This window comes from Sinohyriopsis cumingii, chromosome 11 (genome assembly GCF_028554795.1).
Source record: "Sinohyriopsis cumingii isolate HCF-2022 chromosome 11, ASM2855479v2, whole genome shotgun sequence".
In the NCBI taxonomy this organism is placed as follows: domain Eukaryota; kingdom Metazoa; phylum Mollusca; class Bivalvia; order Unionida; family Unionidae; genus Sinohyriopsis; species Sinohyriopsis cumingii.
The window spans coordinates 66589990-66608358 of NC_142971.1; the positions used below are offsets into that span (position 1 = coordinate 66589990).

At 34.6% G+C, this 18369-nt stretch overlaps 1 protein-coding gene across 1 annotated transcript in view; it reads right to left on the reverse strand.

Moving 5' to 3' along the window:
* Window positions 1–391: 391 nt before the first annotated feature.
* The window catches only part of LOC149788611 (traB domain-containing protein-like), a 48713-nt gene continuing 30735 nt past the window's right edge, over window positions 392–18369 (reverse strand). The window contains exons 8-9 of the mRNA XM_089974681.1: window positions 14694–14799; window positions 392–11940 (exon numbers count right to left, since the gene is read on the reverse strand). Coding sequence (XP_089830807.1) covers window positions 11826–11940; window positions 14694–14799 — 221 coding nt within the window. The 3' untranslated portion in view covers window positions 392–11825. The remainder of the gene's footprint in view (window positions 11941–14693; window positions 14800–18369) is intronic.

An 18369-nucleotide genomic window follows, 5' to 3' on the forward strand; every position in this document is an offset into this window, starting at 1 on the left:
ACTTGATAACATTATCGAAATGTACTGTACAGTATATATGTACCATGTACAGTATACCATGTCGCAAGTTATATACATTCCAAAACTATTGTACATAATTTGCCTATAATATGAAGCTTGAAATGATGTGCTACACTGCCGATGTTGGAGATATACTTGCTAGACCAAGTTGTAATGCACGGAAAAGACATATTTCCTCTTTGTTATTATTAGATTACTACATGTACATAATGTTTTACACTGATTTTAATGGAGATCCTCCAGACGGATTGCTTCAGAGAAGTGCAAATGTACCAGATATTTAAAGTTTATTTCAATGGAATAGTATCATGTCATCTCAAAATGAGATTAAATAAATAAATATATGTATCAACAAAACCGAAGAACTCTATAATTAGAATAGACCTTTATTGTAATCTTAACAGAAGAATGACGATACAAGCACCATAACCGTTTTAAAAATCATAAAGCAGTTAAAAGTACAGATTTGTAATCTTACAGCATACTTGTTTCATGACCAACGTACAAACCAAGATTCAACCTGGCACATACGTCGTAATTTTAACTATTACAAATATGCATAATTAACACATTTACCCCTGGTGACAAGTTTATGTAGCAGGAGGTAGTAGCCTAATGCCGAACTCTGTAGCGTCAAGGTCATGCATGATACACTTAAGTGGGTTAGTTTTGCCTGTCACCCCTGCCACATTCAAGTATATAAAAAGGTAGACAGATGTAGCTCTACAATGATACCAAATAATCTGGAAGTTCTAGTTGCACTACAAAATACAGAGGGAAAAACCTCATATTTTGGACCCATATTTTTTCCACCCAAAATTCACCAGTGGTCGGAATCCGATTTTGTGACTTTTGGGTCTCAGATTTATGGCAGACTGGTATGAACTGCAAACAGACAGATTTACCTTTGCAAAACGTAGGATAATATGGGCATTTGGAATAAAGAGTGGTCTTGATACAAAAACAATGGGTCCGTTAAGCAAAAAAAAGAAAGAAAAAAGGTCCAACTTGTACTCTTCTGCTCATGCGCGAGCCAAATAGCCAATGAAAAATGATGTTTTTATGACAACTAGGCAGTATGTTATTGGAAAATCACCTGGAAGTTTATGCATTAGGATGTATTCAGGAATAGATTTCAAAATGTGTTTCCTACTCGAATTTCAGGCGAAAACAATAAAAACCTCCAGGTGTTAATGTGTTAAAATTAGTATTTTTGTATGTCAAAAGTTATTAAATATATAAGAAACAATAACTTTTCAGTATGGAATTTTTAAATATTTAAACATTCCCACTGAAACAGGAATTTATATGTGGAAAAATTAATGTAAAAATACATTCAACAATAATTGACAATTTCTTGCTATTCAAAAAGTCATATATCAAGAAATGAGCTACAAGGTAATCTCCATTATATCCAAATAATGAGCTGAATTAAATATATAACCATCCTACATTTAAAAACAAACAAGTGTTATATGGAATCCTATGTCTCACTAGTAACTTGTGTTTGTGTTAGGACATATCATCACCCCAGTACATGGCACAAGTGACCCGTGTTTGTGATATGATTTATCCCCAAACCAGTACATGACACTGGTGAACTGTGTTTATCATTGATTTATCCCCAAACCAGTACATGACACTAGTGACATGCGTTTGTAATTGATTATACCCAAAACAGTACATGAAAACTAGTGACCTGTGTTTGTGAATGATTTATCCCCTAACCAATACATGACACTAGTGACCTGTGTTTGTGAATGATTTATCCCCAAACCAATACATGACACTAGTGACCTGTGTTTGTGATTGCTTTATCCCCAAACCAGTACATGACACTAGTGACCTGTGCTTGTGATTGATTTATCCCCAAACCAGTGCATGGGACTATTGACCTGTGTTTGTGATTAATTTATCCCCAAACCAGTAAATGACTCTTGTGACCTGTGTTTGTGATTGATTTATCCCCAAACCAGTACATGACACTAGTGAGCTGTGTTTGTGTTTGATTATACCCAAAACAGTACATGAATATATGATTTATCCCCAAACCAGTACATGACACTAGTGACCTGTGTTTATGATTGATTTATCCCCAAACTAGAACATGGTACCATTACCAGTGTTTGTGACTGATTTATCCCCAAACCAGTACATGATACCATTACCAGTGTTTGTGACTGATTTATCCCCAAACCAGTGGCCTACTTTGACTTTGATGTATGAACACTCCTTACATGACTCTAGTGACCTGTGTTTGTGCTACAATGTTTCCCCACCACAGTACATGACTTCCAGAAGCTTTAACACAGGAATGTTATGCTGACAATGACACCAGTGTCACAGCTGCAACCAGAAAATTCAAAATATCAGAAGCAAAGGTATAATAATCAAAGATGAATGTACATTAATATACCAATAACAAGTTTGCTATGTGTCAGCAAAGTCAGCTCATTTGCTTGACTGTCCTTGCTCAAAAAGCCTAGAATTTATACCCAACATATACTTCATGTCCATTTTGAAGTATCTAGAATTTATACCCAACACATACTGCATGACCTTATCTAAAGAGCCTAGGACTTATACCCAATATACAGTGCATGTACTTTTTAAAGTATCTAGGATTTATACTCAACATATACTGCATGTCATTATTTAAAGGATTTATACCCAATGTACACTGCATGTGTTTTTTTAAAGTATCTAGGATTTATACCCAACATATACTGCATGTCCTTTTCTAAAGCATGTAGGATTTATACCCAACATATACTGCATGTCTATTTCTAAAGCATGTAGGATTTATACCCAACATATACTGCATGTCTTTTTTTTAAAGCATGTAGGATTTATACCCAACGTATACTGCATATCCTTTTTTAAAGCATGTAGGATTTATACCCAATGTATATTGCATGTCCTTTGTTAAAGTATCTAGGATTTATACCCAAGATATACTGCATGTCCTTATTTAAAGAGCCTAGGATTTATACACAATGTCCACTAAATCTCTTTCTTTAAAGTATCTAGGATTTATACCCAACATATGCTGCATGTCCTTTTATTAAACAGTATCTAGGATTTATACCCAACATATATTGCATGTCCTTTTTTAAAGTATGTAGGATGTATACCCAATGTATACCGCATGTCCTTATTTAAAGAGCCTAGCATTTATACCCAATGTACATTGCATATCTTTCTTTAAAGTATCTAGGATTTATACCTAAAATATACTGCATGTCCTCTTTTAAAGTTTGTAGGATTTATACCCAACATTTGCTGCATGTCCTTTTTTAAAGTACATAGGATTTATACCCAAGATATACTGCATGTCCAATTTTAATGTATCTAGGATTTATACCTAACATATACTGCATGTCCTTTTTAAATCATGTAGGATTTATACCCAACATATACTGCATGTCCTTTTAAAAAGCATGTATGATTTATACACAATACATACTGCATGTCCTTTTTAAAAGCATGTATGATTTATACCCAACACATACTGCATGTTCTTTTCTAAAGCATGTAGGATTTATACCCGACATATACTGCATGTCCGTTTTTAAAGCATGTAGGATTTATACCCAATGTATAATGCATGTCCTTTTTTAAAGTATCTAGGATTTATACCCAACATATACTGCATGTCCTTATTTAAAGAGCCTAGGATTTATACATCTCTTTCTTTAAAGTATCTAGGATTTATACTCAATATTTAAGGTAGGAAACATTATTAGGTCTTTAAGTTTTTTCTCACAGTCGAAATAAGTGAGTTTTGAGAGCACTCTTGAATGTGATCACTGTGTCTTTGTGTCTAAGTTCAGTGGGAAATTCATTCTACGTTGCTGGGCCCTGGTATGCAAAAGAACGCTGTCCATATGACTTTGTTTTCATAGCGGGAATAATGAGTATGCTGCTAGTGGTGGCCTCAGTTTGTACTTTGTACTGCATGTCCTTTTTTAAAGTATGTAGGATTTATACCCAATGTATACCACATGTCTTTATTTAAAGAGCCTAGGATTCATACCCAATGTACAATGCATTTTCAAGAATCTAGGATTTATACCCAACATATACTGCATGTCCTTTATTAAAGTATGTAGGATTTATACCCAATGTATACCGCATGTCCTTATTTAAAGAGCCTAGGATTCATACCCAATGTACAATGCATTTTAAGGAATCTAGAATTTATACCCAACATATACCACAATCTTCAGACAAATGTTCTATCTTGGATGAAAAAATCACAACAAGGTTGACTGCTTCAGTGTCTAATTCAGACTCTCATCAACATGCAACAATGTGGTACACAGTCTAAAATACATTAAAGGTTACACATATTAAGCAACCAAATCATCTGTAGTTGAAATATATATCACTTTACCTAGAAGCAGTGAACAAAATTATTATGAAATGAACCTCCAATAAGCAACCATTCATTGCAGAAACCCACTTAACTTTCCTTAAGGACCAGGGTACTGCTAAAACACTGCTTGTTCTGAATAAGACCAAGGTATCAAAGTGCAAAGCAAGCTAATGTTACATATCAAATAGCTTATTTTTGCTTTGGATGTCAAGGTTTAATAAATGATTCAGCTTTACCACCTTGTGTGTGTTAGTGGTTCTGCACAACTAACTTACTGCGTACATTCAAGTTTTAGGTTTTTCCCTCAGGCAAGTCAGGTGACACTAGTACAAAAGCTATTTCACCCTACCTTTTATTGCCCATATGCAACTTACGTTTGCAAGTCTGTATTTACACTTCAGTGGAAAAAATATAAATAAAAATTAATTATGAGTCCAGAATTATCTTTAGGGAAATTTTGTTTCTTAAAATATGTCACTTTTTGTAAATGTGATGGAGTAATAGATCTTGCTTAAACTGGATTCAAAGTTAATACCAAAAATTGTAATGAAGATCTTCACTGCCATGTTTAAATACAGATCACATTGCCTTATTTTAATGAGATCACATTGCCATGTTTAAATGACGATCTCACTGCCATGTTTAAATGAAGGCCTCATTGCCATATTTTAATGATCTCATTGCCATGTATAAATGAATACCTCACTGCCATATTTTAATGATCTCATTGCCATATTTAAATGAAGATCTCATTGTCATGTTTAAATGAAGACCTCACTGCCATATTTAAATGAAGATTGCATTGCCATATCTTAATGAGATCACACTGCCATGTTTGAATGAGGATCTCATTGCCATTTTTAAATGAAGACCTCATTGCCATATTTAAATGAAGATCTCATTGCCATATTTAAATGAAGATCACATTGCCATATTTTAATAAGATCACAATGCTATGTTTGAATGAGGATCTCATTGCCATATTTAATTGAAGACATCATTGCCATATTAAATGAAGATCACATTGCCATGTTTGAATGAGGATCTCATTGCCATATTTAAATGAAGACCTCATTGCCATGTTTAAATGCAGATCACACTGCCATATTTTAATGAGATCACATTGTCATGTTTGAATGAGGATCTAATTGCCATATTTAAATGAAGATCTCATCGCCATATTTAAATGAAGATCACATTGCCATGTTTAAATGAAGACATCATTGCCATGTTTAAATGAAGACATAATTGATATGCTTAAATGAAGACATCACTGCAATGTTTAAATGAGACCACATTGCCATGTTTAAATGAAGACCCCATTGCCATATTTTAATGAGATCACATTGCCATGTGTAAATGAAGACCTCATTGCCATATTTTAATGAGATCACATTGCCATAATTTAAATGAAGCCATCATTGCCATGTTTTAATGAAGATCACATTGCATGTTTAAATGAAGACCTCATTGCCATGTTTAAATTAAGATCACATTGCCATATTTTAATAACCACATTGCCATGTTTAAATGAAGACCTCATTGCCATAATTTAATGAGATCACATTGCCATGTTTAAATGAAGACTTCACTGCCATGTTTAAATGAAGATCACATTGCCATGTTTAAATGAAGATCACAATGCCATGTTTAAATGAAGATCACATTGCCATGTTTAAATGAAGACCTCATTGCCATATTTTAATGAGATCACATTGCCATGTTTAAATGAAGACCTCATTGCCATGCTTAAATGAAGACCTCATTGCCATGTTTTAATGAAGAGCTCATTGCCATGTTTAAATGAAGACCTCATTGCCATATTTAAATGAAGATCTCACTGAAATGTTTAAAGATCTCATTGCCATGTTTAAATGAAGATCTCATTGAAATGATTAAATGAGGACCTCACTGCCATGTTTTAATGAATAACTCATTGCTATATTTAAATGAAGACCTCACTGCCATATTTAAATGAAGAACTCATTGAAATGTTTAAATGTAGATCTCACTGCCATGTTTAAATGAAGACCTCTTTGCCATATTTAAATGAAGATCACACTGCCATGTTTAAATGAAGATCACATTGCCATGTTTATATGAAGATCACACTGCCATGTTTAAATGAAGATCACATTGCCATGTTTATATGAAGATCTCACTGCCATGTTTAAATGAAGATCTCACTGCCATATTTAAATGAAGATCTCACTGCCATATTTAAATGAAGATCACACTGCCATGTTTAAATGAAGATCACATTGCCATGTTTAAATGAAGATCTCACTGCCATGTTTAAATGAAGATCACATTGCCATGTTTAAATGAAGATCTCACTGCCATGTTTAAATGAAGATCACATTGCCATGTTTAAATGAAGATCACATTGCCATGTTTAAATGAAGATCTCACTGCCATGTTTAAATGAAGATCACACTGCCATGTTTAAATGAAGATCTCACTGCCATGTTTAAATGAAGATAACACTGCCATGTTTAAATGAAGATCACACCACCATGTTTAAATAAAGATCTCACTGCCATGTTTAAATGAAGATCACACTGCCATGTTTAAATGAAGATCATGCTGCCTTGTTTAGAACAATTTTCAAACACAAGATTGAATTTCTTTTTTAAATTGTACCATATTGCTTTTTTATTTTGCAAGTTATGGTTCTTGAGACAAGGATCAAAAGATTATTTCAAGACCAGAGAATACACAATATGTAGATTTGGATATAGGTACACTCAGTATATTCATCTTTTAAATAGAGAAAGTGCAATGTGAAATAAATATTAGACCAATCATAAACTTAATAGATCAATCAATCAATCATTAATAATACAAACAGATGAAGATTCATAAGAAATTAAACAATACTATCTAGATAATTTACAGTATCAGTCTGGGTAGATAGACACATACATACATACATACATACATACACACACACACACATACATACATACATACATACATACATACATACGTACGTACATACATATCTACATACATACATACATACATACACGAGGCCCAGAGTGGCCAAGTGGTCTAAAGCACTCACCGTTATGGATCACTGCCATCTCACCTCTGTCTGCGTGAGTTCGAGTCTCAGGCTCGGCTAATGTTGGTACGTGAGAAAGCCTGCCAGTAGCTTCTTGTGGGTCAGTGGTTCTTCCTGGGGTTTTCTAGGGTTCTTCCTCCACCATTAATACTGGCCGCCATGTATATACCTTGTGCTGAAAAATGGCGTTAAACCCTATAACAACAACCTACCTGCATATATACATACACTGCAATCTTAGCTTGCAAGTCTCTGAATACTAAGAGAAAGAAAGCATTCCAACTGATTGACTCTTTGAATGAACTGGTGTGTTTGATTACGGGACCCATCAGATACATAATTATCAGAAAGACAAAGGAATCTTCCTACATAAATCATTTCAGTGTATGATTTTTGGACTATATACAAACCTTTGAAATACAGGATAATAACTTGACAAGTACTTGATCATTACTGTAACTTTTATTTAAATTTTGTTTATGTTCCTGCCATGAACCCCACCTCCATCTATATGTCAGCTCTGAAGATGAATGCTCAAAGCACATTTTAAGAACAATTTTCAATCATGTACCAACCAACACAAAATCAGTTAGATTATATGTACGGTCATTTCAGTGCATAAGCCAACTAATTATACCAGTGTCATGTGATATTCATGACAGGATTTCCATTCCACATAATAATCCAAAAAGTTCCATTGTTTACATATTTGCAATCATTATGTTGTACAATACACATCTATTAAATAAATATTAACTGTTTAAGTGACTAACACGTATGACATATTATAAAATCATAAATCAAGAAAAATCCTCCACCTGTATATTTAAATCTGCTTTACATGGAGCATGTAAAATATATGTTCAATGCCTGTACACATTTTGTAATAAAAATATATCAGTACAAAATAATTACATGTAAATTGCCAAAAACAGTCAATGATGCCATTATAAGGTCCTATGTGTATCCTTATACCAAGAACCAAATCAATGTAGAACTTGAAAAATAGTGTGGAATTGCTCATGTAGACATACCGATCCCTCCCACACCCAACCCCATTATGGAGATGTGTCTGTGGCAAAGAAAGACAATTGTTTTGAAAATAGTAGGAGTACAATGACTTATCAACATGCATATCTTCTAGTGATGACTATAATGTATATCACATTTCACAGCAACCCACATAAAACTGAATAAGATGCTGTATTTATAAAATTCTGTGTTATCCTGCATCAAGCTGTACCTTGAAAAAGGCAACAACTGCTAAAATCAAGGGAGCTAAAAGATTTGTGTGTGTGTGATTTGGATTTTTTTAACATAGCTTTAACAATTTTTCAGTCATACCGCTACAATGTCTGCAATGTGGCAGTTTATAGTGATGTCTAGCACTGGGGCATCATGCCGCAGACATGTAGCATAATGTCCCACCCTGTCACATTATCCTGACACCAGGCAGACCAGTTCCAACCTCTTAATGCTGAGCGCCAAGCAAGGCAACTGTTAGTACCATTGCTAAAAGATTTGTTAATAAATGTAGGTGATGATCAGAAGAATCACAATGATCTGTACAACTCAGTCACAACATTCATCTTGCATTGCATTCAGGACAAGAGGACGATAACTCTGTAAGATTTGTCAGAGCTGTGATTTATCAACATGCGCATATTCCGATGATGGCCAAACATGTACAAAGTTCGATCAAAAATTGGGTGACAAATAACATTCTGAAATTTTTGTCATACACTACATCAAACTATCTATCAAAAGGAGCAAAAACTCTAACGAAAACCATAATAGTACAGTGATTTGTTGATATATACATGTACATCTTTATAGACTGACCATAATTGGTACCAAGTTTCAAAGTGATCTCTCTAAAGCTGCAGGACTAGAAAGGGTATAGCGGTTTGCTCATGTAGTCACATTTACTCACCTTAAATTAAATATCATTATTCTAAAATTTAATACTAATAAAGTTTAACCTAAGTCTTTTCAATCATGAATAACAAATTCTCTGCACCTTAGCTGTCATCAACAAACTTCTAGACAAAAATTACTGTTCACTATGGACTTTTACAATGGTGGCCAGGTACGAAACTGGGTAAAGAAAGGAGCATTCTCAATCAAATCATTACAATATAGGGTCATACACTTTTTTAAAAAGTGTATTTTTCATTGTGACATCAATCAGGTTTGTACTGAATCACACCTTCAGGCAGACCTTGTCCAAAATTATACATGTACTTTAACACTGAGTTTACTGCACGCGTTTTTCTGGACATCTAAACATTGACCTTCCAAAGGAATATCGATGTATGAGGATCATAATAAAGTGAATAATCACTATTTAAAGGTATGCATAATCAAATTTTAAAAAATGACACCCGTTACTGAAAATAGTTGGTTCTGAAAGCATATACAAGGTAACCTCTATCATTTTTACTATAGCTGGAGTCACAAGATTTTTTCACAGACTGCATTCAGCTGCAGGAAGAAAAGGACATAAAAGCTATTAAAAAAACGACTAGTAATATTTAAGAGGAATTTACAATTTTTAAGGTTCTTTTTCTTACATTATCAATTACAAGAACCATAAATGTTTGTTAAACATTTTTGTACAATACTGCTGTAAATTGTGCACAATAAGGTTGCATGCCATATGGATGGACAGATTACTATATATATTAATCATCATCTGGCACACGGTCTCATTAGTGGAATTAATCTCGCATTTTAAAAATAATCACCTTGAAACTTGGTACATTTTATGATCATCTTATGACAATGTGCTCAAGAAATTACTACAATCTCATGTGACTTTTGTAAGATTTATTTCTCCTTTCGATCTGGAGTTGGATGCTGTGTATGACAATATCTATTGACAATCAGTAGATCAATCTTATCAATACAAAAAAATCACAAGAAATATTGCCACCAGTGTGGCAATTTCTGCCTGAGTTTACTTTATTAGCATTAACATTCTACACTGGCATTAACATGCTATATTAGCATTAACATTCTACATGGCCATTAACATGCTATGTTAGCATTAACATTCTACATGGCCATTAACATACTATATTAGCATTAACATTCTACATGGCCATTAACATGCTATGTTAGCATTAACATTCTACATGGCCATTAACATACTATATTAGCATTAACATTCTACATGGCCATTAACATACTATATTAGCATTAACATTCTACATGGCCATTAACATGCTATATTAGCATAAAACACTATGTTTAATACTATGATGCATATCAATATGCACCTTGAGCTTCATTTTAGGTTACCAAACTAATTTGGAAAGAGGATCTTGTTTATCATGCTGTCAGCAATCAATGTAGTAAGAGCTGTTCCATTAAAAAATACATGGGACTCAGGGAAAGCATTTTTAAAGTAGGGTACTCACCCATGGATGCAATTTAGAAATCTCTTATCATTTTAATATGAACTCTATGCAATCAAAGTACCCTAACATATGTTGTTTTTTTTAAATGCCTTCCCTGGGTACCATGTATATTTAAATGGAACAACCCTAACCCAATCAATGTAGCAACCCAAAGCAAAATGTTTTGCATCTATCAACACATTGAGGCCATCCAGACTCAACCACGGCTACTGACATAATATGATGCTCATTGCAAAATAGTTCACTGTAAAACTGCAGTGAAAAAATAAAATATTTTCTCTTTTAAAAAATTAGTTAAGCTTTTTGATATCAAACTCCTGGACAATTTATGTCAAAAAGTCATTTTCAAGGAGGTTTCCTGGATATTTTTAATGAATTAAAATTCCAGATGGATTACAGGACCTCCTTAAAAACCAGGAGGGCATGGGAACCCTGGACATAATGAAAGGAAAAAGACCCATGTCAAAATAATAAACTCTTAAACAGCAAAACCAATGTGTTCAGGTAAATTATAACATAAACTTCCCTTTCGTTATAACCATCTGCATTACATATAAAAGTTTAAATAATTGTTCATTTAAGCCAATTAAACATTTTATATTGCACATGTAAGTATATCCCAATATTTACATACCCCTTAAGGATGAGAGATTCTTGGAACGACATTTTAAATAGTGTTCTGCTGATGATTTTCATAAAATCTGTCCTATTTTCACCAACAAAAAACAGGTGGGAAATTGGTATCAAACCTTTTTCCCCAAGATAAACAATAACAATTGTTAGATTGATCATGTGCAAGCCAATATCTCACCTGGTCTTATTTTATTCAGCTTAGGAATGGGCAACAATAATAAAATATCATACAAGAATCACAATTCACTTTACATGATTATTAAAATCTTGGTAGCGTAAATCTGTGGAATAACCTGCTTCCAAGCTATACTGATCGAGTCAATTTAAAGAGTCGGAAACATCCATATGAAACAAGTCCAATGAATCCTGCCCTGATGCTTATGCCCAAGAACTTTCTAATCAGGCTTTTCTCTGGCACACTGAAAGGAAAAGGATAAAATCTATTAATGTAAGGCAGGCAATGTCAAAAGTAGATGCAGAAGGTATACTAATTCAAATCAACTTCACAAGATATTATAAAGTCTTCAATAATCAAGAGGCATCTCTAGGAAGTGTGCAAGTCAAATAATAACTAAATTAAAAAGGATCTTGGGGAAGTATGCATTTCAAGTAATAACTAAATCAAAAGGCATCTTTGGGAAGTGTGTGTCAAATAAATCAAAGGGCATATCTAGGATCTGTGTGTGTCAAGTAAATCCAAGGGCATCTCTAGAACGTGTGTGTGTCAAAAAAATCAAAGGACATCTCTAGGAATTATGTGTGTCAAATAAATCAAACGGCATCTATAGCAAGTGTGCATGTCAATGTTAAATAAATCAAAGGCATCCCTAAAAGCTTATATGTCAAGTAAATCCAAGGGCATCTCTAGGAGCTTGTAAATAAAAAAAATCAAAGGGCATATCTAGAAGCTTGTAAATCAAATAAATCAAAGGGCATCTCTAGGAGCCTGTAAATCAAAAAAATCAAAGGGCAATTGTAGGAAGTTTGCATGTCAAGCAAATCAAAGGACACCTTAAGGAAGCTGTGTGTCTGTGTGTGATTTGGATTTCTAACATAACTTTAAAAAGATTCAGTCATACAGCTACAATGTCTGCAGTGTGGCAGTTTATAGTGATGTCTAGCACTGGGGCATCATACCACAGAAATGTAGCATCATGTCCCACCCAGTCACGTTATCCTGACACCAGGCAGACCAGTCTTAACACTAACCTCATAATGCTGAGTGCCTAGCGAGGCAGCTGCAAATGCCATTATTATAAGTCTTTGGTATGACTTGGCTGGAGTTTGAACCCATGACCTGCATTCGAGGCAGACACTCTAACCACTTAGGCAAATGTAGTGGTCTCTAGAAAGCTTATATGTCCAATAAACCTAGAAAACTTACATGGTGTTTAAAAAGCATCTATAAAAAAGATATCTGAAAGATATTTTTTTAAAAATTCAAAGTTACGTTTGAAATCCAAATCACACACAGACAGACATGCACACAGATACCTAAGGATGTCCTTTGATTTACTTGATATACAAACCTCCTAAAGATGCCCTTTGACTTATTTAGCAGCCACTGGAAAAGTTATTTTGCAAAACCTTATCAATATTTGTCTTAAATTCAGCAATGATCAGCATGAAATTTATTATATAGTTTGAAATCTGATCAAGGTTCATAGTAAATTATGATGTATTTATTACAATTAGGCATTACACCAGTTCTTCTGTGACCACAACTTTTCAAACTATATAATAAATTTCATGCTGATCATTGTTGAATTTAGGATACATTTGCAAAAACAGATCACTTTAAAATTGTTGAAACTGTGGAGATTTCTTTCAAAACCTAACAGGCATATGCAGGTTGTTACAAAACCTAATAGGCAGGATGTTTCAAAACTTAATAGGCATGCAGGATTTTCAAAACAATATGATATGAAATTGGAAAGACACATCCTGGAAACAAATTCAATCATTTATTGTCATGATAAAGTGCTTATTAAAAATTCAGTTGGTACTGTACATACAATTCTCAAAGGAGGCTACAGACTTCATAAGAGACCTTACATTGCAATATGAAAAGAATTAGGTAAATTAAATGTAGTTATCAAGAGAGCCAATTTATTACAAAGTTAATAAAACCAAATTATCCTGCATATAGTTCTATTTTGAGGCTTTATAAAGTTTCCATACTCTCCAATTGATTGTCAACCTGACTCAAGCTTATCAGATAGAATGTCAACCTGATGCAAGCTTATCAGATAGAATGTCAACCTGATGTAAGCTTATCCAAAAGAATGTCAACCTCAATCAAGCTTATCAGATAGGATGTCAACCTGATGCAAACTTATCCGATAGAATGTCAACCTGATGCAAGCTTATCAGATAGAATGTCAACCTGATGTAAGCTTATCCAATAGAATGCCAACCTCAATCAAGCTTATCCAATAGAATGTCAACCTCAATCAAGCTTATCAGATTGAATGTCAACCTGATGCAAGCTTATCAGATAGAATGTCAACCTGATGTAAGCTTATCCAATATGCCAACCTCAATCAAGCTTATCCAATAGAATGTCAGCCTCAATCAAGCTTATCCAATAGAATGTCAACCTCAATCAAGCTTATCAGATTGAATGTGAACCTGATGTATGCTAATCAAATAGAATGTCAACCTGAGGTAAGTTTATCCAATATAATGTCAACTTCAATCAAGCTTATCAGATAGAATGTCAACCTGATGCAAGCTTATCAGATAGAATGTCAACCTGATGTAAGCTAATCAAATAGAATGTCAACCTGAGGTAAGTTTATCCAATATAATGTCAACCTCAATCAAGCTTATCAGACAGAATGTCAACCTGACCTGACACAATCTTATCGATTAGAATCTCAACCTGATGCAAGCTTATCAGATAGAATGTCAACCTGACACAAGCTTATCAAATAGAATGTCAACCTGACACAAGCGTATCAAATAGAATGTCAACCTGATGTAAGCTTATCCAATAGAATGTCAACCTGATTTAAGCATATCAGACAGAATGTCAACCTGACACAAGCTTATCTGATAGAATGTCAACCTGATGTAAGTTTATCCAATAGAATGTCAACCTCAATCAAGCTTATCAGACAGAATGTCAAGCAGACAAAATAAAATATAAAAAACACAAAACAATGCTCACGTCATGATACTCCTAATGTCATATTCATTTTGTTTCCAGACATCCACAATCCCAGGTACATGTCCTATCCCAACAACTCCAACAACAACTGTGGGCATGAGATGACCTGCAAAACAAATATATATGTGTGTGTGTGTGTGTATATATATATATATATATATATATATATATATATATAATAGTAATGATAATAATGAGGACTTTGTATAGTGCATAATCTTTAGAAGCTCTAAGCACTTTACAACATCAGCAAGACCTATAACATAAAAAACATACAATGACATGATTATAAAAAACAAATACCATGAAATTAGGAAACATAAAAAACATGCTGAAAATATTTAAGGTAGGAAACATTATTAGGTCTTTAAATTTGTTCTTGCAGTTGAAACAAGTAAGTTTTAAGAGCACTCCTGAATGGGATCAATGTGTCTTTGTGCCTAAGTTCAGTGGGCAATTCATTCCATGTTGCTGGGCCCTGGTATCAAAAAGAACATTGTCCATATGACTTCGTTTTCATAGTGGGAATAATGAGTATACGATTGTCAGAAGAGGAGCATAAGTATCTTGCTGGTGTCTACTCATGGGTGAGGTCGGATAGGTAGCACACAGAACAAATTTTTTGTCTGATTCTGGATCGAATAGATAGCCAGTGTAGGGTACAGAGTAGCGGGGGAGGTGTGCTCTGATTGTGGTACTCATAAGTATGATCCGAGCAGCTGTGTTTTGAACTTTTTGAAGTTTTTGGAGTAGATATTGAGATGAACCAGACATAACTGAGTTACAATAGCCCAGTCTTGAAAGTACTAATGAACACACAAGTGTTATAGTGGCATCAAAAGAAAGATATTTGTGTATGGAGCTGATGTGTCTCAGCTCAAGATATGCGGCCTTGCACATGTTCAGGGTATGTTGGTGCAGTGTGAGAGTAATTTTGAGAGTAACACCTAGGTTTCATACTGACTGTGTGAATTTAATGTTGGTGTTGCTGATATTTATTATTTGATGTAAAGGATGTGAATGAGAAAGTCTTTTTGTTGTGATCAGAATGGCCCATTTTACCATCATTCATCTGCAGCTTGTTACATGTCATCCATGATTTCACATCAGAAATGCACCTCTCTACACCTTGGCTGGTAGCATCAACTTCACCTGGGTGGTTAGATCTGCATATTTGCGTATCATCAGCTTACAATTGGTGAGACACTGGATGATGATCTATGACACTTGAGAGCGACTAAGTGTACAGAATGAAGAGAACAGGTCCAAGAACAGACCCCTGTGGAACACCATAATATAGATTAACTGGGCTGGAGTGTATTCCATTTGCAGACACAATTTGTGTCCTGTTGACCAAGTAGGACTTGAACCACAGTAAGGCTGTATCATGAATGCCAAACACATGCTGGAGACAGTGAAGTAATATATCATGGTCTATTGTGTCAAATGCTGCAGACAAATCAAGGAGGGTGAGGAGCTGTAATCTTTCCGCTATCCAAAGCAGAGAGAATGTCATTAACTACTTTTAGAAGAGTAGTTTCAGTACTGTGGCGAGGGCGATATACAGATAGTACATTGCTAAAAAGACTGTTTGAATTCAGATGAGATACAAGCTGGGATAGAACAACCTTTTCTAAGATTTTTCATATAAATTGGAGATTAGGCAGTAGTTCTTTAAATCATTATGGTCGAATGTTGGCTTCATCAGCAGATGCTTTACAATGGCAGTTTTGAAAAATGATGTGAATTCCCCGGATGAGAGAGAAGTATTAATAACATCAGTTAGTGAAGGCAATACTGGATCTAAGCACTCAAGCAGCAGTGATGTTGGAATTGGATCAAGTTCACATGACTTTGGTGCACTCTTCATCACGAATGTACGTACGAAATCCATAGAGACAGGTTCAAATGCTGCTAATGGTTGCTGCTCAAATTCTGTATCCCAACTGTATGGTGAAAATGAGTCAACTGAAATTGTGTTGTCGAGCTTATCTCTAATGGTTTGTACTTTGTCACAGAAGAAATTTGCAAACCAGTCCAGAAGGTCGACTGGAGAGAAGGTAGTTGGAAGTGGTGTACATTTGTTCCTTGACATTAGCTTGTTAGTAATCTCGAAGTGCTCTTTGCAGCTGGAACTTTTCATGATCTTACTAGTGTAGTGTGCTGATTTCGTTGCATGGACTGCATTTGTGATGTTCTTCTTAGCAGCTTCATAGATTTGCTTATGAATAGTGCGAAGCTGGTCCCTAACACTGCTATACCATTGGAGAACACTTTTGAACTGATACTCTGCACTTGTTGCCTGGGGCATGTTTGTTGGGCAATGAACGCAGGCAGTTATCAAGTTGTTCTGCTGTAGGAGGTAAGCAAGTTGTTAGGTTTGCTTGGATGTCATGCATTGGTTTGGTTCTATTTATCATATGGAGGTTTCTCTTAGTAGCAAATACAGGTGGAGGGTTAGGGACTGATGCGTCAATATAGCATATAATGCAGAGGTGATCTGATGCAAGTTTGTGGGATACCAGGGAGGACCGTAGAATATTATCATCAGGTCTATGAAGAATCCAGTCTAAAATGTGACCATGTTTATGGGTGGGTTGGTTAACTGACTGCTTGAGTTTGAAAACATTAATGGCAGCTAGGAGTTTTGATGTGTTTGGGTTTCTGGGATAGTCAAAGTGAAAGTTGAAATCTCCAAGAATAATCAGGTTGCCACCTATTGAATTTCCATACTCCAGGAGATTCGGAAACTGCTCCAAAAAGAGAGATTCAGCTAGCTAGTTTATTTTTCTACTAGAAGGAGGGCAGTAGAGGCAGAAAAAATACACTGACCTTTGTTCCAGCGTGAGTGTGGTTTGGACTAGTTCAAATGATGTGTGGTAGCAACTGAAAATTGTGGTGATTTTAAGACGTTGATGCTGCCAGGATTTTATCTAATAAGGAGTGGGGGCTACCACTTGTCACCAAATTAAGGAAGGAGTAGAACAAAAAGGAAGGGAAGGAGGAAACAACCATATTTCAATATTTACTTAACACTTCAATATCGATCTTTCTTCCAGCTCCACTCTTTTACTGTCCAAGTGAAATCAACATTTTTAAAAATGTTGCCCCTAGTTGTACAAGCATTAATCATTTATTTTCTGAGATTAACCTGTTCATTACCTATGTATGAATATTGTTCTGTACAGATAAACAGCTAGCTTAGCCAACATAAGTTTGGAAACTGTTCCTTATAAATGTTATGTACAATTTTCCACAGCACACAGGTATTGTCTTTTGGATACTTCTGCTCCAAATGAGATTATTCTGCAACATTAGTTCTGTTAAAGTTTCACTTTCTTGAATCAGTGCTTTACTGACTACTAAGCCAAATTTATTATCTGTTCCATTATGCTGTATTAGGATTTTAAGTCCAGCAATACTGAAGTCTGCTTGTTCAGAGAGATGCTTTCATCAAATAAATATTACTTCTAAATTTCATTTTTAGATTTTTCTTTATATAATTTATCTGATCTCTTATAGTGCAATATGTACCTATGCTCAAGGAATTTTGAAATATACATCTGTAAGGAGAACATTAACTTTCAGGGATTTATCAGGGTCTCATTATTAAGTATTTCTTTCACTCATAAACCGTGAGATATTATGCCATGAGCCAATTAAAATTTGAAATCTA